Below are 27874 nucleotides of genomic sequence, written 5' to 3' on the forward strand. Positions count from 1 at the left end.
TACAGAAAGACAGAGAAGATGAAAAGGCAGAGGGCTATGTACCAGATGAAGGAACAAGAAAAAACCCCAGAAAAACAACTAAATGAAGTGGAGATAGGCAACCTTCCAGAAAAAGAATTCAGAATAATGATAGTGAAGATGATCCAGGACCTCGGAATAAGAATGGAGGCAAAGATTGAGAAGATGCAAGAAATGATTAACAAAGACCTAGAAGAATTAAAGAACAAACAAACAGAGATGACCAATACAATAACTGAAATGAAAACTACACTAGGAGGAATCAATAGCAGAATAACTGAGGCAGAAGAACGGATAAGTGACCTGGAAGACAGAATGGTGGAATTCACTGCTGCGGAACAGACTAAAGAAAAAAGAATGAAAAGAAATGAAGACAGCCTAAGAGACCTCTGGGACAACATTAAACGCAACAACATTCGCATTATAGGGGTCCCAGAAGGAGAAGAGAGAGAGAAAGGACCAGAGAAAATATTTGAAGAGATTATAGCCGAAAACTTCCCTAACATGGGAAAGGAAATAGCCACCCAAGTCCAGGAAGCGCAGAGAGTCCCATACAGAATAAACCCAAGGAGAAACACGCCGAGACACATAGTAATCAAAGTGGCAAAAATTAAAGACAAAGAAAAATTACTGAAAGCAGCAAGGGAAAAACGACAAATAACATACAAGGGAACTCCCATAAGGTTAACAGCTGATTTCTCAGCAGAAACTCTGCAAGCCAGAAGGGAGTGGCATGATATACTTAAAGTGATGAAAGGGAAGAACCTACAACCAAGATTACTCTACCCAGCAAGGATCTCATTTAGATTTGATGGAGAAATCAAAAGCTTTACAGACAAGCAAAAGCTAAGAGAATTCAGCACCACCAAACCAGCTCTACAACAAATGCTAAAGGAACTTCTCTAAGTGGGAAACACAAGAGAAGAAAAGGACCTACAAAAACAAACCCAAAACAATTAAGAAAATGGTCATAGGAACATACATATCGATAATTACCTTAAACGTGAATGGATTAAATGCCCCAACCAAAAGACATAGACTGGCTGAATGGATACAAAAACAAGACCCATATATATGCTGTCTACAAGAGACCCACTTCAGACCTAGGGACACATACAGACTGAAAGTGAGGGGATGGAAAAAGATATTCCATGCAAATGGAAATCAAAAGAAAGCTGGAGTAGCTATACTCATATCAGATAAAATAGACTTTAAAATAAAGAATGTTACAAGAGACAAGGAAGGACACTACATAATGATCCAGGGATCAATCCAAGAAGAAGATATAACAATTCTAAATATATATGCACCCAACATAGGAGCACCTCAATACATAAGGCAACTGCTAACAGCTATAAAAGAGGAAATCGACAGTAACACAATAATAGTGGGGGACTTGAACACCTCACTTACACCAATGGACAGATCATCCAAAATGAAAATAAATAAGGAAACAGAAGCTTTAAATGACACAATAGACCAGATAGATTTAATTGATATATATAGGACATTCCATCCAAAAACGGCAGATTACACGTTCTTCTCAAGTGCGCACGGAACATTCTCCAGGATAGATCACATCTTGGGTCACAGATCAAGCCTCAGTAAATTTAAGAAAATTGAAATCATATCAAGCATCTTTTCTGACCACAACGCTATGAGATTAGAAATGAATTACAGGGAAAAAAACGTAAAACAGACAAACACATGGAGGCTAAACAATACGTTACTAAATAACCAAGAGATCACTGAAGAAATCAAACAGGAAATAAAAAAATACCTAGAGACAAATGACAATGAAAACACGACGACCCAAAACCTATGGGATGCAGCAAAAGCGGTTCTAAGAGGGAAGTTTATAGCTATACAAGCCTACCTAAAGAAACAAGAAAAATCTCAAGTAAACAATCTAACCTTACACCTAAAGAAACTAGAGAAAGAAGAACAAACAAAACCCAAAGTTAGCAGAAGGAAAGAAATCATAAAGATCAGAGCAGAAATAAATGAAATAGAAACAAAGAAAACAATAGCAAAGATCAATAAAACTAAAAGTTGGTTCTTTGAGAAGATAAACAAAATTGATAAGCCATTAGCCAGACTCATCAAGAAAAAGAGGGAGAGGACTCAAATCAATAAAATCAGAAATGAAAAAGGAGAAGTTACAACAGACACCGCAGAAATACAAAACATCCTAAGAGACTACTACAAGCAACTTTATGCCAATAAAATGGACAACCTGGAAGAAATGGACAAATTCTTAGAAAGGTATAACCTTCCAAGACTGAATCAGGAAGAAACAGAAAATATGAACAGACCAATCACAAGTAATGAAATTGAAACTGTGATTAAAAATCTTCCAACAAACAAAAGTCCAGGACCAGATGGTTTCACAGGTGAATTCTATCAAACATTTAGAGAAGAGCTAACACCCATCCTTCTCAAACTCTTCCAAAAAATTGCAGAGGAAGGAACACTCCCAAACTCATTCTATGAGGCCACCATCACCCTGATACCAAAACCAGACAAAGACACTACAAAAAAAGAAAATTACAGACCAATATCACTGATGAATATAGATGCAAAAATCCTCAACAAAATACTAGCAAACAGAATCTAACAACACATTAAAAGGATCATACACCACGATCAAGTGGGATTTATCCCAGGGATGCAAGGATTCTTCAATATACACAAATCAATCAATGTGATACACCATATTAACAAATTGAAGAATAAAAACCATATGATCATCTCAATAGATGCAGAAACAGCTTTTGACAAAATTCAACACCCATTTCTGATAAAAACTCTCCAGAAAGTGGGCATAGAGGGAACCTACCTCAACATAATAAAGGCCATATATGACAAACCCACAGCAAACATCATTCTCAATGGTGAAAAACTGAAAGCATTTCCTCTAAGATCAGGAACGAGACAAGGATGCCCACTCTCTCCACTTTTATTCAACATAGTTATGGAAGTCCTAGCCACGGCAATCAGAGAAGAAAAAGAAATAAAAGGAATACAAATTGGAAAAGAAGAAGTAAAACTGTCACTGTTTGCGGATGACATGATACTATACATAGAGAATCCTAAAACTGCCACCAGAAAACTGCTAGAGCTAATTAATGAATATGGTAAAGTTGCAGGTTATAAAATTAATGCACAGAAATCTCTTTCATTCCTATGCACTAATGATGAAAAATCTGAAAGAGAAATTATGGAAACACTCCCATTTACCATTGCAACAAAAAGAATAAAATATCTAGGAATAAACCTACCTAGGGAGACAAAAGACCTGTATGCAGAAAACTATAAGACACTGATGAAAGAAATTAAAGATGATACCAACAGATGGAGAGATATACCATGTTCTTGGATTGGAAGAATCAACATTGTGAAAATGAGTATACTACCCAAAGCAATCTACAGATTCAATGCAATCCCTATCAAATTACCAATGGCATTTTTTACGGAGCTAGAACAAATCATCTTAAAATTTGTATGGAGACACAAAAGACCCCGAATAGCCAAAGCAGTCTTGAGGCAAAAAAATGGAGCTGGAGGAATCAGACTCCCTGACTTCAGAATATACTACAAAGCTACAGTAATCAAGACAATATGGTACTGGCACAAAAACAGAAACATAGATCAATGGAACAAGATAGAAAGCCCAGAGATTAACCCACGCACCTATGGTCAACTAATCTATGACAAAGGAGGCAAAGATATACAATGGAGAAAAGACAGTCTCTTCAATAAGTGGTGCTGGGAAAACTGGACAGCTACATGTAAAAGAATAAAATTAGAATACTCCCTAACACCATACACAAAAATAAACTCAAAATGGATTCGAGACCTAAATATAAGACTGGACACTATAAAACTCTTAGAGGAAAACATAGGAAGAACACTCTTTGACATAAATCACAGCAAGATCTTTTTTGATCCACCTCCTAGAGTAATGGAAATAAAAACAAAAATAAACAAGTGGGACCTAATGAAACTTCAGAGCTTTTGCACAGCAAAGGAAACCATAAACAAGACGAAAAGACAACCCTCAGAATGGGAGAAAATATTTGCAAATGAATCAACGGACAAAGGATTAATCTCCAAAATATATAAACAGCTCATTCAGCTCAATATCAAAGAAACAAACACCCCAATCCAAAAATGGGCAGAAGACCTACATAGACATTTCTCCAAAGAAGACATACAGACGGCCACGAAGCACATGAAAAGATGCTCAACATCACTAATTATTAGAGAAATGCAAATCAAAACTACAATGAGGTATCACCTCACTCCTGTTAGAATGGGCATCATCAGAAAATCTACAAACAACAAATGCTGGAGAGGGTGTGGAGAAAAGGGAACCCTCTTGCACTGTTGGTGGGAATGTAAATTGATACAGCCACTATGGAGAACAATATGGAGGTTCCTTAAAAAACTAAAAATCGAATTACCATATGACCCAGCAATCCCACTACTGGGCATATACCCAGAGAAAACCGTAATTCAAAAAGACACATGCACCCGAATGTTCATTGCAGCACCATTTACAATAGCCAGGTCATGGAAGCAACCTAAATGCCCATCAACAGACGAATGGATAAAGAAGATGTGGTACATATATACAATGGAATATTACTCAGCCATAAAAAGGAACGAAATTGAGTCATTTGTTGAGACGTGGATGGATCTAGAGACTGTCATACAGAGTGAAGTAAGTCAGAAAGAGAAAAACAAATATCGTATATTAATGCATGTATGTGGAACCTAGAAAAATGGTACAGATGAGCCAGTTTGCAGGGCAGAAGTTGAGACACAGATGTAGAGAATGGACATATGGACACCAAGGGGGGAGAACTGCGGTGAGGTGGGGATGGTGGTGTGCTGAATTGGGCGATTGGGATTGACATGTATACACTGATATGTATAAAACTGATGCCTAATAAGAACCTGCAGTATAAAAAAACAAACAAAACAACTAATACTAAACTTTCATTGGGTTATTTGTATGGAAATATGTTAATATAAATGTTTCAGACATTACATGAAATTTCTAAAAATCTTATATTTGTATTTGTATGGAAATACGTTAATATAAATGTTTCAGACATTACATGAAATTTCTAAAAATCTTATATTTGTATATGTATGGAAATATGTTATATAAATGTTTCAGACATTACAGGAAACTTCTAAAAAAAAAAAAAAGAATAAAGATATTAATCTGAGATCACAAAACGATCTTTTTGTTAAAGCTAAAAGCAATTCTGCTTTAATTAGTTGCAAATGCAAATATTACCCAACTTCTTTCTCCTTCTTTGATAGTTGTATAGAAATAAAACTAAATATAAGAATGTAAGCCAAACCCACTACAAATGAAACTGCACTACAGGCCCAGTATCTTCAGTGATTTCTAGATGATTTCTATGCTCAAACCTTCATTCTATCCTCTTTTCCTAAACAGAATTTTTTTTTTTGGTTTTGAGTAACTTTTATTACACAAGGGATTCATATTCTTTATGGAGAAATCATGTAATCAAATAATCCAAAAATAGATTAAAAAGCAGCCATAATTCCACCTCTCAGATATATTATCACTGTATCTATTTTATAGTATAGCTTTCATATATATATTTTTAACATCTTTATTGGAGTATAATTGCTTTACAATGTTGTGTTAGTCTCTGCTGTATAACAGTGCCTCAGCTGTACATATATATATATCCCCATATCCCCTCCTTTTTGCGTCTCCCTCCCACCCTCCCTATCCCACCCCTCTAGGTGGTCACAAAGCCCCGAGCTGATCTCCCTGTGCTATTTGGCTGCTTCCCACTAGCTATCTATTTTACATTTGGTAGTGTATATATGTCCATGCCACTCTCTCACTTCGTCCCAGCTTACCCTTCCCCCTCCCCATGTCCTCAAGTCCATTCTCTACGTCTGCGTCTTTATTCCTGTCCGGCCCCTAGGTTCTTCAGAACCTTTTTTTTTTTTAAGATTCCATATATATGTGTAAGCATATGGTATTTGTTTTTCTCTTTCTGACTTACTTCACTCTGTATGACAGACTTTAGGTCCATCCACCTCACTACAAATAACTCAATTTCGTTTCTTTTTATGGCTGAGTAATATTCCATTGTATATATGTGCCACATCTCCTTTATCCATTCATCTGTCGATGGACACTTATGTTACTTCCATGTTCTGGCTATTGTAAATAGAGCTGCAATGAACATTGTGGTACATGACTCTTTTTGAATTATGGTTTTCTCAGGGTATATGCCCAGTAGTGGGATTGCTGGGTTGTATGGTAGCTCTATTTTTAGATTTTTAAGGAACCTCCATACTGTTCTCCATAGTGGCTGTATCAATTTACATTCCCACCAACAGTGCAAGGGGGTTCCCTTTTCTCCACACCCTCTCCAGAATTTATTTTTTGTAGATTTTTTTGATGATGGCCATTCTGACTGGTGTGAGGTGATAGCACTCTTGAAGATGGAGAGGAAAGAGTGAATTTTAAAAAATAATAATTCTTAAATATTTTAAATAAAGATTCTAAGAGATATTTCCACAACTTTATTCATAGTAGCACAATTTACAATAACCAGGAGGTGGGTGCAACCTAAGCATCTATCAGTGGATGAATGGATAAACAGAATGTGTTATATACAAACAATGGAATATTATACAGCCTTAGAAAGGAAGGCAATCCTGACACATGCTACAACATGGATGAAACTTGAGAACATTAGGCTAAATGGAACAAGTCAGTGACAAAAAGACAAATTTCATTTATATGAATTTTCTAATGTACTGAAATTCATAGAAATGGAAAATAGAATAGGGGCTGAGAAGAGGCAGAAAAGGAGAGTTGTTGTTTAAAGGGAATAGAGTTTCAGATTTGCAGGATGGAAAAGTTCTTTCTTAACACTACTAAACTGTGACCTTAAAAATGGTTAAGATAGTAAATTTTATGTTATGTGTATTTTAACACAATAAAAAAGAAAAATAGTAACAATGATCAATGAAACAAATATTGCTAAATGTTAATTATTGAATGTAGATACTAGATGAATGTGTGCTCATTTTATCATTCTTTCAACTTTTCTGTATGATTGAAAATTTCACAATAAGAAATTGAAAAAGAAAAAAAGTATTTATTGTATAATTACATTTACATGAAATATCTAGAGTAGGAACATTTATAGAGACACAAAGTAGACTAGAGGTTGCCAAAGGTTGAGGGAGGGGGAAGAGTTTGAGGTGATGAAAAACATGTGGAAACAGATCATGGTGATGGCTGCACAACATTGTGAATGTAACCATGGCACAAAATTCCACACCTAAAAATCATTTAAATTGCAAATTTTATGTTACATATTTACCAAAAATTTAAAAATAGACTGAGCATGTAATAGGCATTTTAGTTTTTAGAATTTCAATACTAACTTTTCCCAGTTTCAAAGTAGTAGATTCAATATTCTTTCCACATTATTATGGACCATTCATTGAAATTCCGGTCCATGGTTATCAATGCTGTTACAGTACATTGTGAATTATCAGAGAAACAGTCAAATTATTGTACAATGTACCTTGTGATTGTAATCAACAGAGTTAGGGGCTTCTTTGTTGCCGTAATAGATTTTTTTTTTTTTTTTTTTTTTTACTTTTTGGCCACAGCCCGAAGCATGTGGGATTAGTGCCCCAACCAGGGATCAAACACATGCCTCCTGCATTGGAAGTGGGGAGTCTTAACCACTGGACCGCCAGGGAAGTACCTAAACTTATTTTTAGTTGACTGCTGTGCTACAGTAATTAAGACATATTATACTGGCTCAGGGATAAAGAAAAGGCCTATTGATCAGAAAATAGAGCCCAGAAAGAAACCAATACCTAAACGGACAGTTTATGCAGGGACATAAAAATAAGTTTGGATCCTGCTTCACATCAAAGGGAAAAGTAAATTTCAGGAGGGTTCATATTTCTAATGTAAAAGCCAATACTGAGGGCTTCCCTGGTGGTGCAGTGGTTAAGAATCCGCCTGCCAATGCAGGGCACACGGGTTTGAGCCCTGGTCCGGGAAGATCCCACATGCTGCGGAGCAACTAAGCCCGTGAGCCACAACTACTGAGCCCATGTGCCACAGCTAGTGAAGCCCACGCGCTTAGAGCCTGTGCTCTGCAGTAAGAGAAGCCACTGCAATGAGAAGCCCGCGCACAGCAACGAAGAGTAGCCCCGAATCGCTGCAACTAGAGAAAGCCCACGCCTGGCAACGAGGACCCAATGCAGCCAAAAATAAATAATAATAAATAAAATAAATTTTAAAAAAATTTTTAAAAAAAGCCAATACTGAGAATTCTTCAGTCTGAAGTACTATGGGTTTCATAAAAAAAGACCTACTGAGTACAAGCCATTATGGAAAGTATTAACAAACTTTAACTACATAATTAAAATGTTCACACCAAAAAAAAAAAAAAGCTGTATAGGATATCTAAAAAGAAGTCATATACTTAAAGGAGAAATTTGCAATGCATATAACAAATACTAATATCCCTATTATGTAAAGAATTCATATGAATCAATAAGAAAAAGTTAAACAACTCAGTAGAAATATCACAAATAGATATTTAACAGAAAGGAAAATAAATGTGTGATATGACAACTGATGAACTAATTTTTACAACAAGCAAACTGTCACAATAAATGAAAAGATGTTGGTGATAATATGAATTACCAGAAACTTTTAATGTGTGTATAAATTGGTTCAACCACTTAAGAAAACTCTTAAATACCCAAAGGAGAATATGTATTTCCTTTACACAATAATTCCATGACAAGTATAAAACACTCTCTCACTGCTACCATGAGATGTGTAAAAGAATACTCACACGGAATCATTCTTAACAGCAGAAAACTAGCTGCAAGCAGACTACCTTTCCATCAGCATTATAAAGCATATCTATTTTGAAAAGTCACCATACATAATGTAAAAATACAGAATATTGTAAATTAATTAGTTACTAATACACACCAAAACACAAAAATGCAATAATTAGAAAAACGATCAGGATAAAAAATTTAAACGTTTCAATTAAAACATTTTGGAAAGAGGAAAATCTATTAATTGCAGAAACCTAAATACAGGAGTGGTAAGACAATGACATTTAATCCTATTACCAGTTTTACAGTGCAAATATGACCAAATAATGACAAATTCATAGGAGTTAAACTAATAGAAGAACATCAAAGAAAAGGATCAGTAAAAAAATTCAGGATTCTGTTTGTCACTGGAGGGGAGGGGGTGATGCAAGTGGGAGAACAGTTGCATTCTATAATGACGGCATTGCTTTAACTTCGGGATAGGTATGTGCATGGTTATTATGTTACTATTCCTGCAGAACTACACATAGGTTTTTGTTTTTTTTTTTTACACATAGGTTTTAAGCTCTCCTTTGTATATGATATTTTAACAAGTAAAATTGAGGAAAGGCCCTTCCATATTCTTAATTCTAAATATATTTCCCAGTTCTTCTAATATGGGTCATGCAGCTTAGACTTTAGAGGTCATCAGTATCTCCAAAAGTACTTATTAACAGTTCTATAATCCCTTACATGTCTCCCCAGAGGTTCAAAGTCAGTGGTTCTTGCTGGAGGTCAGGGAAACCTCAGTATGAACAAAGGTCTCAGGTGATTCATCTCTGCAGCTGTTCTGTGGACATCAATGGAAGAAGCTCTGCACTAGAGTGAACAGGAGTGCCAGGCGGGGAGCTGTTTCCCAGGCTGGTGCTGAAAATAAAACCACCCCTCAACCACCAGTGAACAGAAGGTTCTTCACCCACTCTCTTGACTCTCTCTTGACAGCTTCACTGTTTTCACCTCATCCACAGAGATGGTTCTGACTGATGGCCTCTTGTTTCTGTGCTTCTGGGGAAAGTGATCCTGCTTATCTTGCCAGCTTCCCTTTCTCCTCTTGTCTTATTCTCAACATCTCCTTGTCAAAGGAAAGTAGTTCTCCATAGAATAAGACACATTTAATAATTTTCCATGAAGGCCCTAAGTCTGCACCCAATCTGCTAAGACATCAATGATACAATTAATTTTATTCAAGTATGTTTCTCTATGTGGACTTCACTAGAGATGTGTAAGAAACAAAGCAATAGGGACTTCCCTGGTGGTGCAGTGGTTAAGAATCCATCTGCCAATGCAGGGGACACGGGTTCAAGCCCTGGTCCAGGAAGATCCCACATGCAGCAGAGCAACTAAGCCCATGCGCCACAATTCTGGGTTCCATATTGTTGATAAATCTGATGGAAAAGATGTCGTCCCTAGTCCAGCAGCAGGAGTATCACCAGAGGCGAACACCAATTTGGGAAGGGAAGTAATGGAATGGAGGGATGCTTTCCATATGCTTGTTATTTTGTTATTTTGAAAAAAGACCTGAAGTTAATAAAGCAGTGTGTCAACATTTGTTAATTCTGGAAAGGATCTAGGAATGGTCATTTTAAAAATTACACTATGCTGTTCTGATTATTTATAACATTTGGTAACTTTATTAGGAGAAACAGGTAGTCAGGCTGATGAGGCTAACTGGATTGGCACCTCCTTTCTCAGAGACCTCACAGCCTGGCAACAGAGATAACACAGAGCTGTGTTAAAAACACAGAACTGGAAGATACAGTAAAACTGCCCAAGCCTCCTCCCCGAAACCACTACAAAAATGAAGTTAAATGCCCACAAAGTTGAAAACAATCACCACGTTTGTAAATGAGCATATTCCTGCTGAGAAAGAAAAGAGTCTTTGCCATTGTGGAGAGAGAGTAGGAGACTGACAGAATGAGAGCTCTTTGAGGATTGCAGGAAAGGTACGAGGGAACGTGTCAAGATGGGAGACAGGCAAGAGGCAAATGGATGCCTTGGTTCTAATCATTTTATGCATGTCCTTTCCTCACAGTTTCCCCTGGATAAACTTGTAGTAAAACACCTGCCCTGATTTCCAAACATTAACAAAGGGACATTTTGCTACCTGGATGACTTCACTGTGCAATGATGGAATCTCTCCTAGAGATGCAATGATGCATCTCTGCTAGGTGTTCAGTGATGGAGACTAAAGTTCTATAAGAGGAGAGGGACTGAGTGAAGCTCCAGGCTCCTGGGCAAGAGGGCTTATCTCCAGGAGGAGGTACAGGTGTGCTGTTTCTTTACCAGGGAAGTGCTGTTGAGTGCGGTTTTCACAATTTGTAGTCTCTGTACCTCTGGAGGACCAATATCCAAAGCTCCTCATTAGCCAAACAATTTCATCATCATTCTGATGCCAGTGCAGTGCAGATCCTTAAAGGCCAAGAAGATATAATGGAAAAATTCAGGGTGGTTGATTCCCTGATGCTATGAAGCCAGTTGTTCATCATTCACTGCTCCACCTCTTTCTGTTCACATGTATTTCACATACAGTGCAGATGTGGACACACCATTCTTCTCTAACTAGACTCTAGTATTCTTTTTTTAGATACAACCAATGGCATATCTATGCAATCAATGATATCAGGAAGCCTGGTTATAATTGCAGGTTATGAAGTTATTTATCTATTTATTCATTCATTCATTCATTCATTCATTTCAGCCATATAAGAAGGAATGAAATTCTGACACATTACAACATGGATAAACCCTAAAAACATTATGCTCTGCGAAATAAGCCAGACAAAAAAGGACAAATATTGTATGATTTCAGTTATAAGGTACGTAGAATAGGCAACTTCATAAGGGCAGAAAGTAGACTGGTGGCTACAGGGGAGAGGGTGAGAAGGATTGATTTTTGAGAGTGCTGGAATATATTAAAAGTTGTTTATTTCTATATTGAGTAATCAAAGCACATTGATATTGATGGAGTGAATAAGGTCACATGTGGAGATATTTCATTGGAAGTTTATTTGCCCTGCTTTTTTCTTCACTATATTGAAAGAACAATTCTGAATTTTCATTCTTGAAAATTGTTTTAGTGGCTTTTTTTTTTTTCTGTATTAACTTTTTTATTAGTGGCTTATTTCTAAAGTGCTTAAATTCCTGTCTTTACCTTTTGGATTGTATTAGTCTCTCAGGTGCTCAACTCCTCTGAGGTCATAAAAATATCTTTGTATATTGTCTTCCAAAATATTTAATCACTTTGACTTTTGCTTAACATTGGAATGATTTTTGTTTGTTTTTGTCTAGAGAGAAAGATGTTATTTATCAGTTTCAATTCCCTTTTTTTGAGTTTTTTAAATTGTGGTGAAATAGATATAAAATTTATCATTTCAGCCATTTAAAGTGTTCAATTCCATGGCACTAAGAACATTCACAATGTTGTGGGACCACCACCATTACCCATTTCCTGAACTTTTTCATCACCCTGAACAGAAATTCTTTACGCATTCAACAATAACTCCGGGGAATACCCTGTCAGTCCCGTGATTAGGACTCAGCGCTTGGCCTGGGTTCAATCCCTGGTCAGAGAACTTAAATCCCACAAGCCATGATGTGCACGGCCAAAAATAAACAAACAAAAAACAATAACTCCGCATTTCATTCTTTTCTTAGAGCTTTCAAAAGGAGCCCAACACTTTGACTTTAGCCCAATGTAGCTGATTTCAGGCTTCTGATTTCCAGGACTGCAAGAGAATACATTTGTGTTGTTTTAGGATACTAAGCTTGTGGTAATGTGTCACAATGACAATAGGAAACTAATACAGGACATATGTCCCAAATCAGGCTGATAATAAAAACAATGTCTTTTGGGTGTCTGCTTGGAAAGATTCTTTCTGCATTGCAAAGAGACCTAAGGAGAGGAAGCCAGTTTTCTGTTTCTGGTTATTGTGTCTGAAATGTCCCTGCACAGCTATAGGCATTGATGACCATCAGGGGAACAGCCTTAGGAAGAAGGCCTAGGCAGAATGAAATGCAGCCCTGTGTTTTTGTGCCTAGACCTATCTGACCTCTAAAGTCATTGTTAGAAAAGATGATAAAGTGATCATTTATCATTTCCCTATGAGAGTCGAGACTTTTGCCTTATTATTGCTGAAGGCATGCATGTATTCTCACTGAGAGAATCGAAGTGTCTCAAATCTTCCAAAATTGTAAATATAATTATGCCAATTTTGCAGATGAGGAAACTGAGCTTAGAGGGTTCAAGTAAACTGTCAGAGGTCACATAGCTACTGTTTAACAGAGGTAGGATTCAAATCCAGGTGGTCTGATTCCAAAACTCTCACCCCCCAGAAATATAAAAATAAAATAAAAAAGAAACACCAAAAAATTTTCTTTAATTAAAAACAAATTCTCAGGGTTTCCCTGGTGGTGCAGTGGTTGGGAGTCTGCCTGCCAATGCAGGGGGACACGGGTTCGAGCCCTGGTCTGGGAGGATCCCACATGCCGTGGAGCAGCTGGGCCCGTGAACCACAACTACTGAGCCTGCGCGTCTGGAGCCTGTGCTCTGCAACAAGAGAGGCCGCGATAGTGAGAGGCCCGCGCACTGCGATGAAGAGGGGCCCCCGCTTGCCACAACTAGAGAAAGCCCTCGTGCAGAAACGAGGACCCAACACAGCCATAAATAAATAAATAAATAAATTTTTTTAAAAAATGGTCCACATCAAAAAAATCTTTAAAAAAAAACAAACAAATTCTCACCCTTAACCATCTGATATCTGGTCTTAAGTATTTCAAGAAGGTGGTCAGACTTGCTGGACCTCTCCTTAATTTATTTCTCTGTGTTATATTCCAGCAGTGTAAGCCCAAAGCAACTGGAAATCAATGGAAAGATGATATTCTAGAGATGAGTTTCCTCAAAGCCCCCATCATAGCCTTGTTCCTCAGACTACAGATAAAGGGGTTCATCATAGGGGTAACCACAGTGTACATCACTGATACTACTGCACTCTTCCTGGAGGAGTGAGTGGCTGCAGAACTAAAGTACACCCCAAAACCTGTCCTGTAAAACAAGGAAACAACTATTAAGTGTGACCCACAGATGGAAAATGCCTTATCCTTTCCACCAGCTGACGGGATTTTCAGGACAGAGGAGACAATTCGAGTATAAGAGAAAATTATCCCAGAGAGAGGAATGACGCCCAACAGGCTGGTCACTAACTGCACGAGGATATTATTGATGAGGATATCAGAACAGGCGAGTTGGAGAATATGAGCTGGTTCACAGAAAAAGTGGGGAATTTTTAGTTCTGTGCAAAAGGACAGCCACAGTGCCATCAAAGTGTGGAGCAGGGCATCCAGAACACTAAAAAAGGAGATCAGAACCAGCCCGCAGAGCTTGGGGTTCATGATGACATTGTACCTCAGTGGGTGACAGATGGTCACAAATCGATCATAGGCCATCATGACCAGAATTCCATTTTTCAGTCCAGCAAAAGTCAGGACAAAGCAGATTTGGGTGAGGAATCCTGTGTAACTGGTGGATTCGCTCTGTGTCTGGATGTTCACTAGCATCTTTGGGATTGTGGTGGTGGTGAAACAGATGTCAATGAAAGACAGATTAGAGAGGAAGAAGTACATGGGAGTGTGGAGGTGGGAGTTATAGATACTGGCCAGGATGATGAGCAAGTTACCAAGCACAGTGACCACGTATATGGACAGGAACAGGCAGAATAGGAGGGGCTGCAGTTCTGGATCCCCTGACAATCCCAGAAGGAGGAATTCTGCAGTATCAGAGAGGTTTCCTGGTTTCATGTTTTCAACGGGTCTGTTAGAAAGATGGTGACAAGAAAACAAAACTTCAGAGAAACTTCCTTAATCTTGTCCATATTTTGAAACCAATCAGTTACAGGTCTTTTCTCCTGCTTCCTTCTCTCCCCTCTTCTTTCCTCTCCTTTTCTTGCTTTACATTCCCATAAAACTTCGCCCCACACCACCCCGTCCCAAGCTTTTACAGTCCATCTATTCTTTGTCAAGTAGGGGTATGTACTCACAGGAAAATAGTCATGGAATGTTGTCTTCTCCCTTAAGATGCTTCCAAGCAAATAACTCCAGAATAAAATTATTAAGACTGTATTCTAGAATACAGTTTGGGAAAATGCAGTCTGTGGACAAAATTCTGCCTGCTGCTTATTTCAGTAAATAAAGGTTTACTGGAACACAGCCATTTGTTTATTTATGGTCCATGGCAGCTTCCCCGCTACAACGTCTGAGTTGAGAATACTTGTGACAGAGACCGTATAGCCCACACAACCTAACACATTTACTATTTAGCTCTTTACTGAAAAAGATGTGCCTACTTCTAGTCTAGAATCTTGACTAAATTTAGGTTCAATTTTTGGCAAACATCCTTAAATATATTCATGAGGAAGAACACATTGCCTATTTGTCTTCTTGTAATAATTATTGCCTAGATCTATTAATTCACTAGGATTTACAAAATGCTGACATTTTAATTCTTTATTCAGTTATTGGCTGAAATACTTCCATAAAGATGAAATTTCCCGAATCAGATAGGTGGATTTCTGGGAGTTCCCTGGTGGTCTAGTGGCTAAGACTCCACTCTCCCAACGCAGGATGCCCGGGTTCAATCCCTGGTCAGGAAACTAGATCTCACATGCCGCAGCTGAAGATCCCACACCGGCAATGAAGATCCCTCGTGCTGCAACTAAGACCTGGCGTAGCCAAATAACTAAATAAATATTTTGTAAAAAATAGATTGATTTCTTATAAGAAATTGAGTTCTTATAAGAAAGACAGAATACTTCTTGATTCCTGTGTTCATCACTTTTTAAAATAATTGGTTTTCAGCATTATCCAACGATGAACATTATGTCATCATGAACTCCCTGGATTTTAAATGCATTTGATATATTTCAATACACTGCAGTTATTTATATTAATTCTCAAATTGTCGTATCTTTGGCCAGTGAAAGTCTCCTCAGCTTGCCTCTGCAGTCCTTCGGAAATGAACCCAGCAGCCTCATATCTCCCTTAACTTTGACATGAAAGCTGTTCTTTGCCCATCATCTTGCAATAGATACATATATAAAATCATTATATTGTACACCTAAAACTAATACAATGTTCTATGTCAATTATATCTCAATTTTTAAAAAAGAAAGAAAATGTCAAGAGTAAGCTACAGGGACTTCCCTGGTGGTGCAGTGGTTAAGAATCTGCCTGCCAATGCAGGGGACAGGGGTTCGAGCCCTGGTCCGGGAAGATCCCACATGCCGCGGGAGCAACTAAGCCCGTGCACCACAACTAGTGAGCCCGCACGCCGCAGCTACTGAAGCCCGCATGCCTAGAGGCCGTGCTCTGCAGCAAGAGAAGCCACCACAATGAGAAGCCTGCGCACTGCAACAAAGAGTATCCCCCACGTGCTGCAACTAGAGAAAGCCTGCGCGCAGCCAAAGAGACCCAACGCAGCCAAAAAAAAAAAGAAAAAGAAAAAGAAATACTTGACCTATACCTACATTTCATACAACTTATAGTTGAAAAGGCAGGTTCACATGCCCATGTGCTCCAACACACATGTAAGTTTTCCTGTGACTGCACTGAGACACTGCTTACTCTGTAATCTCGTGGGTCTGGACTTCTGTCCTGGTGGTTTTCTTCTGAGCACCTAGCATGCTCTGTAATGATGTCTGCCTTCGTCACAATTTTTTAAAGGTGGCTGAAGCTAATATGGCAAAAGCTTGGCATTAATTCTGGAAGGTGATTGCATGGCTGTTTATTTTACTTCTCGCTGTGCAGTTCTCATGGTTTAAAATATTTTGTAATGTTTTGTCTGGGGGGTTTCAAAGAAAGACTAAACAGTAGACTCAACGTCCTCTCCCAGAGTCCTCACAAGTAAGAAATAAGGACAAGACTTGATTGACTTCTCTAAGGATGAAATCTGGAATGAGGACTGGGAAAATTGAGAAGCCAAACTCACGTCACTCCAGCCCCACTCACTACCAAATAAATGAGGGAAACCAGAGAATTGTAAAAACATCTGCCAGATTTCTGAAGGGGCTAATTCATACTCAGGTGGGGAAGGAGTCCCTTGGATTTAAAGACAGAATAGGAGCCAGAAATGATGAAAGCTGATTGCAAATTGGATGAAAGTGGAAAAGTAAATATATCAAGAATGTCAAAAACTTGTCATCTCACTTGTAATTCCACTGAACTTTATCTTACCTCTTGGATGTCCTCCAGATAGGCTGGTTAAAAAAATAAACTGTTCAATTTCTCACTGCATTTATTGGGCACTTCAGATTACCTTGGAGCCATCAATGTACTCATTCACCTTTCCTCTGGATATTGAAGGATGGGGATGGAAAATCTGTCCCCAGGAAGGGCAGATGGACCAAGTAAGGCAACTGGATGCTGGGCAAGAGGGATCATCTCAGAAGGAGACTCCAGTATGCTCTTTCCTGACCTGAGTAGGGCTGTTGAGTAGAGTGGTCACAGATAGACTATATTCAGTCTCTATGGCCCTGAGGGCTCAGTTTCCAAAGCTCATTAGCCAAATGTGTACTGTCATTACTTCTCCCAGGCAGCTCATATCCTTAAGGAGCACAGATGCTAGAAGGGAGAGCTCCTGCATGGTTGACGTCCTGACCCTGAGAGGACAGACATGTATATGTCATTTTCTTCCCACGTTTCCTCTCACATCCAGGGTATCGCATTCTTGGATTCTCAGGTCTAACCTTAAGGGACCTGATGGCCTCCTAAGACCAACTCCCAGCCTTCTCTGAGCCAGAGATTATTACTAAAGGACAAGGGAACCAGAGTGGTTTAAGTCCCCATAGGGACAGAGACTCAGGGATGCAGGGAATGTATCATGGGATCATTGCCACACAGTCACTTAAGAAAATTTTCTCCTTTCTTAACTAAAGTCCCTACATGAATGAAGTTAGTACTATTGTAGGAAAGAGGTAGCAAGGAAACCAATTTACTAGTTATTTGGGCAGGCTTTTCGAAGTTGCCTGAAAAATAGACATAAACCAACAATCTTAAAGAAATCACAAAAAAGCACTAATCATAAACGAAGTGACTGATAAACTGATTGCATTAATACTGAGAAACCCTGAGGGATATACAGCAACTCCCTATTATTGCAACTTTTGTCAAAGTGCAAAAGTAGTTCAATATAAAATTTTAAAAATCAAAATATGGCACTCCATACTCATCAAAATGGCCAAACTGAAAAGACAATGTGAAATATTGGCAAGAGACTGGGAATGTAAATTGGTGCAACTACTTTGGAAAATTCTTTGGTAGTTTTGAATAAATATGACCATAGATATTGCACTCCTAAATACATACCCAACAAAAATATGTACAATTTTGAATCAAAAAACATGTACAATAATGTTTGTGGCAGAGCCATTTGTAAAATATCCCAGCTATAGGGCTTCCCTGGTGGCGCAGTGGTTGAGAATCTGCCTGCTAATGCAGGGGACACAGGTTCGAGCCCTGGTCTGGGAAGATCCCACATGCCGCGGAGCAACTGGGCCCGTGAGCCACAATTGCTGAGCCTGCGCGTCTGGAGCCTGTGCCCCGCAACGGGAGGGGCCGCGATAGTGAGAGGCCCGTGCACCACGATGAAGAGTGGCCCCCGCTTGCCGGAACTAGAGAAAGCCCTCGCACAAAACGAAGACCCAACACAGCTAAAAATAATAAATAGAGTAGCTATTAATTAAAAAAAAAAATCCCAGCTATAAACAGATAAAATGTTCAAAACAGTTGAATGATAAAGTGTGCATATTCATTCTATAGAAAACTATGCAACAATGAAAATAAACTCCTGCTAAATGCAACAGCAAAAATGAATCTCAAAAATATAATGTTGAGTAGAAGAAGCCAGGCACAAATGATAACATACGGTATCAGGCACAGAGTGAACATAACCTTAAATACACTAAAAATCATTGAATTTTACACTTCAAATGGGTGAACTTTTGTGGTATGTGAATTATATCTCAGTAAAGTTGTTTTTAAAATACATGACTCCAGGGAATTCCCTGGCAGTCCAGTGGTTAGGACTCAGTGCTGACTGCCTGGGCCCAGGTTCGATCCCTGGTCGGGGAACTAAGATTCCGCAAGCCTCGCAGCGTGGCCAAAAAAAAAAAGACACAAATGAACTTATTTAGGTAACATAAACGGACTCACAGACATAGAAAACAAACTCATGGTTACCAAAGGGAAAAGGGGTGAGGAAGGGATAAATTAGGAGTTTAGGATTAGCAGATACAAACTACTATATATAAAATAGATAAACAACAAAGTCCTACATTCTACTGTATAGCACAGGGAACTATATTCAATATCCTATAATAAACCATAATGGAAAAGAATATGAAAAAGAATATGTATATATATCTATAACTGAGTCACTTTACTGTACACCAGAAACGAAGACAACATTGTAAATCAACTATAGTTTGACTTAAAAAATTAAAAAGACATGATTCATAGAGTACCTACATTCTGGTGGTAGGAATCAGAGTGATTAGTAATGGAAAGAGCATTAAAGAATGATTCTCAGGTGCCTATTATACCCTATATCTTAACCAGAGTGTACAGCAGTTAATACAGAAGTGTTCTACCTTGTAAAAATTCATGCAATTGTACATTCTTGTACATGTTAAATGTAAACAAAATGTGTTGGAAAAAGTTCAGAATTCCAAGGAGAATTTCACCATCTGCAATCTTCATGGGAAGGTTCATTACAGACCTTGTGCAGGCAATGGTAGGTTAGGACACATGAAATATACAGGTACACAGATGATTTGTAAGCACAACTTAAGAGCTTTATCCAATAGGTAAACATCTATAAAGCATACATCCCTGTACCAAGTAATTTTTCACTTTTGTTACCATATATAAAAATTTATTTTTAAAAACTGACCATCTGTGGACTCTATTGGTTAGTGACTAGTCAATTAGGAGTGAAAAAAGAAAAACAAAAAACCTCCCTACCACCACCACACACACAAAACAAAGGAACAAACACATGGAAAACATGGTGGCTTAAAACATTAGGCGTTTATTTTTCTCAAGTAACAAGTCTTGAAGATATTAAAACATTTTCCCTTCAGCGTTATATCTTCTAAGGGATAATGAATGAATAAAGGATTTCTCACAGTCATCGCGTAACTTAGGTTTCTTCCATATATGCATTACTTAGAGGCTTTCTCACATTCTTCACAACCAGTTCTTTTCACTTAGCATTTGGTTGTTATGTCTTAAAGATTGAGAGTTCACTGAAAGCTATTTTACATGGATATCATTAAAAGGGGGTTTATTGAGCATGAGTTCTCTCATGACGCCGAAGGGGTAAGGATTTACTGAAACCTTGCCCGCAGACATTGCATCTATAGGGTTTTTCTTTAGTATGTATTCTTTTGTGCACAATGAGATTACACTTAACATTGAAGGATTTTCCACATTGATTACACTCATAGGGTTTCTCTCCAGTGTGAGTTCTCATGTGTACTTTAAGGGACACATGCCTGGTAAAAGCTTTTCCACACTCACTGCACTTAAAAGGTTTCTTGTCCCTGGTATGGATTTTCATATGCCTCCTATGAGATAAGAGACCACGGAAGGTTTTCCCACATTCCTTACATTCATGTGTCAATTTCATGTGAATTTTCTTGTGTAAAACAAGGAAAGATTTCACTCTGAAGTCTTTTCCACATTGATTACATGTAAAGGGTTTTTCTCCAGTGTGAATTCTCACATGTTCCTTAAGACATGAACGATCCCTGAAAGCTTTCCCACAGTCATTGCACTTACAGGGTTTCTCTCCAGTATGAATTTTCTTGTGCGTGATAAGGTTGGAGCTCAGGCTAAAAGCTTTCCCACACTTATCACACTTGAAAGGTTTCTCTCCAGTATGTATCCGTAGGTGTATCTTAAGAGATGACTTACTACTCAGGGCTTTACCACAATGGCTACATTCAATGGACTTCTCTCCAGTGTGGATTCTCTTATGTCTTTTAAAATATGGGAGAATACTGAAGGTTTTCCCACAATCATTGCACGTATAGGGTTTCTCTCCAGTATGTGTCATCTGGTGTATGTTAAGCCTATAGCTTCTACTGAAGGTTTTGGTGCATTGATCACATTTGTAAGGTTTTTCTCCTGAATGAGTCCCTGAATGTTGTCTGAGAAGTGAGCTATCTCGGAAGGTTTTTCCACAGTCACGGCACTCATACGGCTTCTCCCCGGTATGAATTCTCTTGTGACGTGTAAGGTAAGAGCTTGAGCTGTAGGCTTTCCCACACTGATCACACTTAAACGGTTTTTCTCCAGTGTGGGTTCTCATGTGCAACTTAATGGATGAATGGCTCTGTAATACTTTACCACACTGATTACACTCAACAGGTTTCTCTCTAACGTGAATTTTTTCATCCTTCTTAAGGTATGAGATTGAATTTACGACTTTCCCCAAGTCACTGCACTCATAGGATGCCTCTTCTGTATGTTGTCTCTTGTGCCCAGCTAAGTTAGAACTCCTGAGGAAGGCATTCTCATCTTTTTTACATTCATAAGATTTTTCCCGAGGAAGAATTCCCTCAGGTGGCTTAAGATGTGAAGAATCTCTAAGGCCTTTTGCAGAGTCAAGGTATTGATGGGGTTTCTTGCTAGGGTAAATTTTATTCTGAGTAATGCTAGATTTCACACTGAAGGCTTCAACAATTTCACTGCATTGAATGGGATTGCCTCCAAGAGCTTGTTCCTATTGATTAAAATATGAGTTACGATTACAGGATTTACCATGTTCATGACTGAGAATCTCCCCCGACATAAATTCTGATACATCTAATGAGCACTTTATTAGCATGAGAGTTCCACATTTTCTTAGTGAATATGCAGTTTCAGACTGAGTTTATCAGCTTGAATAAGCTGATTGCTCTACCAGATGGCTTCACTGGAGTCTCTTCAACAGATTTAAGATAAAATTGCCTTAGAGTGAGTATCTTAAACATTTAACAACTAATTCCATTATGCAAGTATTTACTTTGGGGATTCTCTGTAACCATTTTTGGAACTAAGTTATGAGTTTCCTTCAAATGAATACTTAGAGAATCTTCTGCTTTCTATTGGTGAAATGAGTGTGATATCACTCATATTACCCTCTAGTCCTTTTCTATCTTATAGAATTCTGGACTTCTAATGTGAGGACAAGAAATTATCCCATGTGACTCTTACCTTCTTGCCATTGAGCGTATATTTCTCCAAAATACGTTGTTTTTGCTGTGGTTGTTTGGTTTTAAGGAGAATCAGCTCATCTGAACAAAGCGGGAAAAAGTTTTGGAAAAGACATGGTGACAATATGCTGACAAAAAGCAGGTAATGCCCCAACCCAATCTGAAACAAATGGGAAACATAACCTCAAGTTCCTAGAGTATAAAATAGTGGGATGTATAGCACAGGGAACAGATCTTGTAGGTAAGACATTCATATATGCCTGGTGCCCACCTGAACAGGTGTCTTGGTGAATTCTTCTCTCTACTATCTCCATTTCATCTTCCTGCTCCATCTGGGTGATGAGAGGAGGCTTGCTGAGTTGATGTCCTATTATGGGGAATGATACATATGAGAGGACCATGCAGTGTACAACAAAAACTATCATCAAGGGCTTCCCTGGTGGCGCAGTGGTTGAGAACCTGCCTGCCAATGCAGGGGACACGGGTTCGAGCCCTGGTCTGGGAAGATCCCACATGCCGTGGAGCAACTGGGCCCGTGAGCCACAATTACTGAGCCTGCGCGTCTGGAGCTTGTGCTCCGCAACAAGAGAGGCCGCGACAGTGAGAGGCCCGCGCAACGCGATGAAGAGTGGCCCCCGCTTGCCGCAACTGCAGAAAGTTCTCGCACAGAAACGAAGACCCAACACAGCCATAAATAAACAAATTAATTAATTAATTAAAAAAAAACTACCATCAAACTGTGACAACAACTTGGTCTTTGAGGTTCTGAAGATAGGCAGTTATAAGCAGCAAAATGACAAAATTCTAACAGAGAAAGCAAAAGCAAAGCATTTCAGAGATCAACTTTCCATAAATGGAAAATTGTCTTTCCAAGAGAAACTACTGAACCTTGGTAAAAGAACAAAATCTGTGACATTTTAATTTAAGAATATTCCCATCCCTTGGGAATTCCCTGGTGGTCCAGTGGTTAGGACTCTGTGCTCTCACTGCCGAAGGCCTGGGTTTGATCCCTGGTCAGGGAACTAATATCCCATAAGCCACACGGCGCAGCCAAAAAAAAGAAAAAATGGCCAAAACCAGTAGTGCTGCAGTCAACAGAGAGTTCTGACCTCTTTGGGAGCTCTGTTCAAAGAACCATCCCCAGAACACAGACAATATTTTTTTTTTCTAAACTGGCAGCTCCCTAGAAAATCTCTACACTCAGGGTGGTGTGGCTATTTGTTTTTACTCAGAGCTCAGCTTAGCAGATAAAAAAAGCCCTTAACCCCAAGGCATTACCCAAACAATGGCAACCAGCTAGTAACATCCCCATATGCTTAAGGCTCTGATTTCACTTGGGGAAAACAGAAGGCTGGCTGGGAATTTGAAAGGAAAACAAGAACTAGACAAACCACAGGGAACTTTGAGAAGCTCCCAACAAGTTTCTGGGGATCTAAAAGGCTGTGTGCATGAGTGAGGCTACGCACATGCCCAGGAAATATCTAGGAAAGAATAAGTCCCAAGTCACTTACCTTTGGTGGACTTTAAGACCCTGTCCAAGCCCAAGCAGGAAGTGAAAGCTAAGTCTGTCTTGTAAGCTGTGCCTTGCCTGAAGCTTAAAGCTGTGACTTCTCCCATAGATCCCCCTGGCAAAGGGTAGAAGAGATACAGGCAAGGCATTTAAGAAAATCTTTTTACCAATCATTGGTGGACTACTAAATTATAATGACCAGCTAGTGACTCCCAGGAAGCCAGGCTTTTAAAATTATGTATTTTTAAAAAAAAAACCATAGGAGAAAACTCTATGGCTGCACAGTGCAAGGAATACAGAATCTGTAGAATTCATCTAGAAAAGTCACTAAACAAAAAAGAAAAGAAAAGTCACTAAACAAATAAGTACCAACAAGAAAACAACAAAAGACAGCAATGAAACCAAATCCCCCTAAAATTGAGTTCCCTTACCAAGTTTATGATTATTAATCTTTCTATCCAAAACTTTATTCCCTTTCTTTCTTATCCCCTCTGACCTCAATCCTGTGCTAACTAAACACTAATCAACCAGTCAGATGACTAAAATTGCTGTTGTTGATAACATCATTAATGTACTAAAATTGCTATTATAGATATTATCATTAATGTACCAACTCAAGTTTTTTCTCCAGGGCAAGATGAGCTAGCAGACCCCTAAGCCATGGACCACCAGGCCAGAGAATCTTAAACCAGAGACATCCTGACTCCCAAAACCATGACTAAGAAATGTCACAGAAATGTGACAAGACAATGATTAATCCCAGCCTCTTTTTTCTTCCTTTAAAAAACCCCCTAACTCAAAGGCCAAGTTGGGGTGGATCTGAGGCTTTCCTCCCACTCCCTTGCTTGGTGCCCTGCAATAAACGCTGTACTTTCCTTCACCATAACCCAGTGTCAGTAGATTAAGCAAAGAAACAGGAAAGTATCCCACATATACAGGAGGAAGAAAAGCAGCCAACAGAAAATGTCCCTTTAAGGGACCCAGAGTTAGGATTCAGTAGACAAAGATTTTAAATCACCTATTATAAATATACTTAATGGACAAAGACTGAAAACTTTCCCCTAAGATTAGGAACAAGAAAGGGATGTCCACTCACCACTTCTTTTCAACATTATACTGGGATTTCTAGCCAGGGGAATTAGGCAAGGAAAAAAGAAATAAACGGCATCCAATTTAGAAAGAAGAAAAACTCTCTCTATTCCCAGATGTCATGAGCTTATAAATAGAAAATCTGAAGGAGTCTACAAAAAAAAACTATTAGAATAAGGAAGTTCAATACATAGCAAGGTACACGGTCATATACAAAAATCAACTGTATCTCCATAGACTAGAAATGAACATACTGAAAATGAAATCAAGAAAACAATTCCATGGTGATCATTTTGCAATGTATAGAAATATCGAATCATTATGTTGTGCACCAGAAACTAACAGTGTTGTAGGTCAATTGTACTTCAAAAACAAACAAACAGAAAACTCAGAGAAAAAGAGATCAGAACTGTGGTTACCAGGTGGGGAAGTTGGGGGAGGGAGAATTAGATGAAAATGGTCAAAAAGTACAAACTTCCAATTATAAGATAAGTAAGTACTAGGGATGTAATGTACAGCATAATTAATATAATTAACACTGGTATACATTACACATGAAAGTTGTTGAGAGTAAATCCTGAGTTCTTACCACAAGGAAAAAAAATTTTTTTTCAGGGCTTCCCTGGTGGTGCAGTCGTTAAGAATCCGCCTGCCAATGCAGAGGACAAGGGTTCGAGCCCTGGTCTGGGAAGATCCCACATGCCGTGGAGCAACTAAGCCCGTGTGCCACAACTACTGAGCCTGCACTCTAGAGCCCGCAAGCCACAACTACTGAGCCTGTGTGCCACAACTACTGAAGCCCATGCACCTAGAGCCCGTGCTCCACAACAAGAGAAGCCACTGCAATGAGAAGCCCGCGCACCACAACGAAGAGTAGCCCCCACTCGACGCAACCAGAGAAAGCCCACACACAGCAATGAAGACCCAATGCAGCCAAAAATTAAAAATTAAAAAATTAAATAAAAAAATGTTTTTTTCTTTTGCACCTACCAGATGATGGATGTTCACTAAACTTAGTAATTTCCTGATGTATGTAAGTCAAATTCATTATGCTATACATCTTAAACTTATACAGTCTTGTATGTCAATTATATCTCAATAAAACTAGAGGAGAAATAAATAATTTAAAAACTAAAAAGGAAAACAATTCCATTGACAACAGCATCATAAAGAAAATACTTTAGCAATAATTTTAACTAAAGAAGTCTGACTTAGATGTTGAAAAGTACAAAACATTGTTGACAGAATTTAAAGAAGACCTCAATAAGATGTAAAGACATTCCATGTTCATGGCTTGGTAAACATAATATTGTTAATTTGGCAATACTCCCAGATTGGTCTACAGATTTAATGTGACCTTTAGCAAAATCCCACCTGGATTATTTGCAGAAATTGACCAACCACCCTAAAATTCATATGAAAATGCAAGGGGGATCCAGAATAGTCAAAACAATCTTGAAAAAGAGAAATAAAGTTGGAGAACTCACATTTTCCAATTTCAAACTTACTACAAGGCTCAGCAATCAACAGCACTGTACTGGCATAATGATAGACATATAAACTATTGGAATAAAATTGAGTCCAGAAAAAATATACCAATTTGTACATAAATTTGACTTTCTCAAAATTAAAACCTTTTATGCTGCAAATGATACTATCAAGAAAGTGAAAAGGCAACACACAGAATGAAATATATCTACAAATCATGTATCTGACAAGGGATTTGTATCTCAAAAATAAAAAGAACATTCACAGCTCAGTAGGAAAAAAAGACAGTCCAATTTTCAAATGAACAAAGGATTTAAATAGAGGTTTCTCCAAAGAAGGTACACAAATGGTCAATAAACACATGAAAAGATGCTCAACATCATTAGTCATTAGGGAAATGCAAATCTAAAGCACAATGAGATTCCATTTCACAACTATTAGGATGGCTATAATCAAAAAGACAGGAAATAAATATTGGTAAGAATGTGGAGAATTTGGAACCTGCATACATTGCTGAAGGGAATGTAAAATGATACAGCCAGTTTGGAAAACAATTTGGCAGTTCCTCAAAATGTTGAGTATAAAGTTACCAAATGACCCAGCAATTTCACTCTTAGGCATATACCCAAGACAAAGGACAACATATGTCCACACAAAAACTTGTATGTGAATGTTTGTAGCAGCATTATTCATAACGGCAAGTGTCAAAAATCCAAATGTCCATCAACTGATGAATGGATAAACAAAATGTTGTATATCTATGCAAGAGAATATTATTCAGCAATGAATAGGATATAAGTACTGACATATGCTACAACAAGGATGAACCTTGAAAACATTATGCTAAGTGAAAATCTAAGTCACAAAAGACCACATTTGGTATGATTCCATTAATATGAAATGCTGAATAGGGAAACCTGTAGAAAAGGAAAGTACATTAGTTGTCTCCAGGGGCTGCAGGCAGGGAGGAATGAAACACCCTGTAGGCGGAGCAACAAAAATGTTATGGAATTAGACAGTGGTGACGGTTGCACAGCTATATGAATATACTAGACAAAAAGACCCGTTGTTTTGTACACTTCAAATGAGTAAATTATGGTATGTGAATTATGCCTCAATATGGCAATTTTTCTTAAAAGTAAAAGCCTACAAAAAAAACTCCTATAGGTGTATCACAAGTTGATTGGGTGTTACTCACCCAAGAAATCCATGTTCAAATTCAGTAAATAAATCAAGGGATTCTCTTAGTCTTACCCAGTGAAGCCAAGTTTCTATAGTTCTCTAGCATCACATCTCTGTACAGTTTTCTCTGAGATGAATTCAGCAATGCCCACTCCTCCTGGGTGAAGTCCATGGCCACATCCTCAAAGGTTATTGAGTTCTAAAATAACAACACATTCTGTCTCAACCAGCCACCAACCCCACCACTGTTCCTGGAGAGAGGATCATGCACAATGGCACTGGAAATGAAAGACCTGTTTCACAGTAAATTCAAGATTCTGAGGGCTCTTCATTTAACCCAGGACTCCGTTCTCAGAATCTTTCCTTCTTTATTCATGCTCACTCCTTAAGGAATTGCATCCAGCCTCAA

At 38.4% G+C, this 27874-nt stretch overlaps 3 protein-coding genes across 3 annotated transcripts in view; 1 reads left to right on the forward strand and 2 right to left on the reverse strand.

Moving 5' to 3' along the window:
• The window catches only part of LOC103013981 (olfactory receptor 7A10-like), a 95940-nt gene that overhangs the window by 49741 nt on the left and 18325 nt on the right, over nt 1-27874 (forward strand).
• Nucleotides 13810-14742, reverse strand: LOC103013710 (olfactory receptor 7G3-like). Its single transcript, XM_028162196.2, has one exon. It carries the CDS (start codon nt 14740-14742, stop codon nt 13810-13812), a length of 933 nt encoding a protein of 310 aa, XP_028017997.2.
• Nucleotides 20282-27637, reverse strand: LOC103004675 (zinc finger protein 883). Its single transcript, XM_057540452.1, has 5 exons — nt 27538-27637; nt 23708-23821; nt 22468-22563; nt 22198-22277; nt 20282-21724 (listed from the first exon to the last, which is right to left on the reverse strand). Exons 1-5 carry the CDS (start codon nt 27635-27637, stop codon nt 20282-20284), a joined length of 1833 nt encoding a protein of 610 aa, XP_057396435.1.

The sequence above is a fragment of the Balaenoptera acutorostrata genome, chromosome 2 (genome assembly GCF_949987535.1).
Source record: "Balaenoptera acutorostrata chromosome 2, mBalAcu1.1, whole genome shotgun sequence".
NCBI lineage: Eukaryota > Metazoa > Chordata > Mammalia > Artiodactyla > Balaenopteridae > Balaenoptera > Balaenoptera acutorostrata.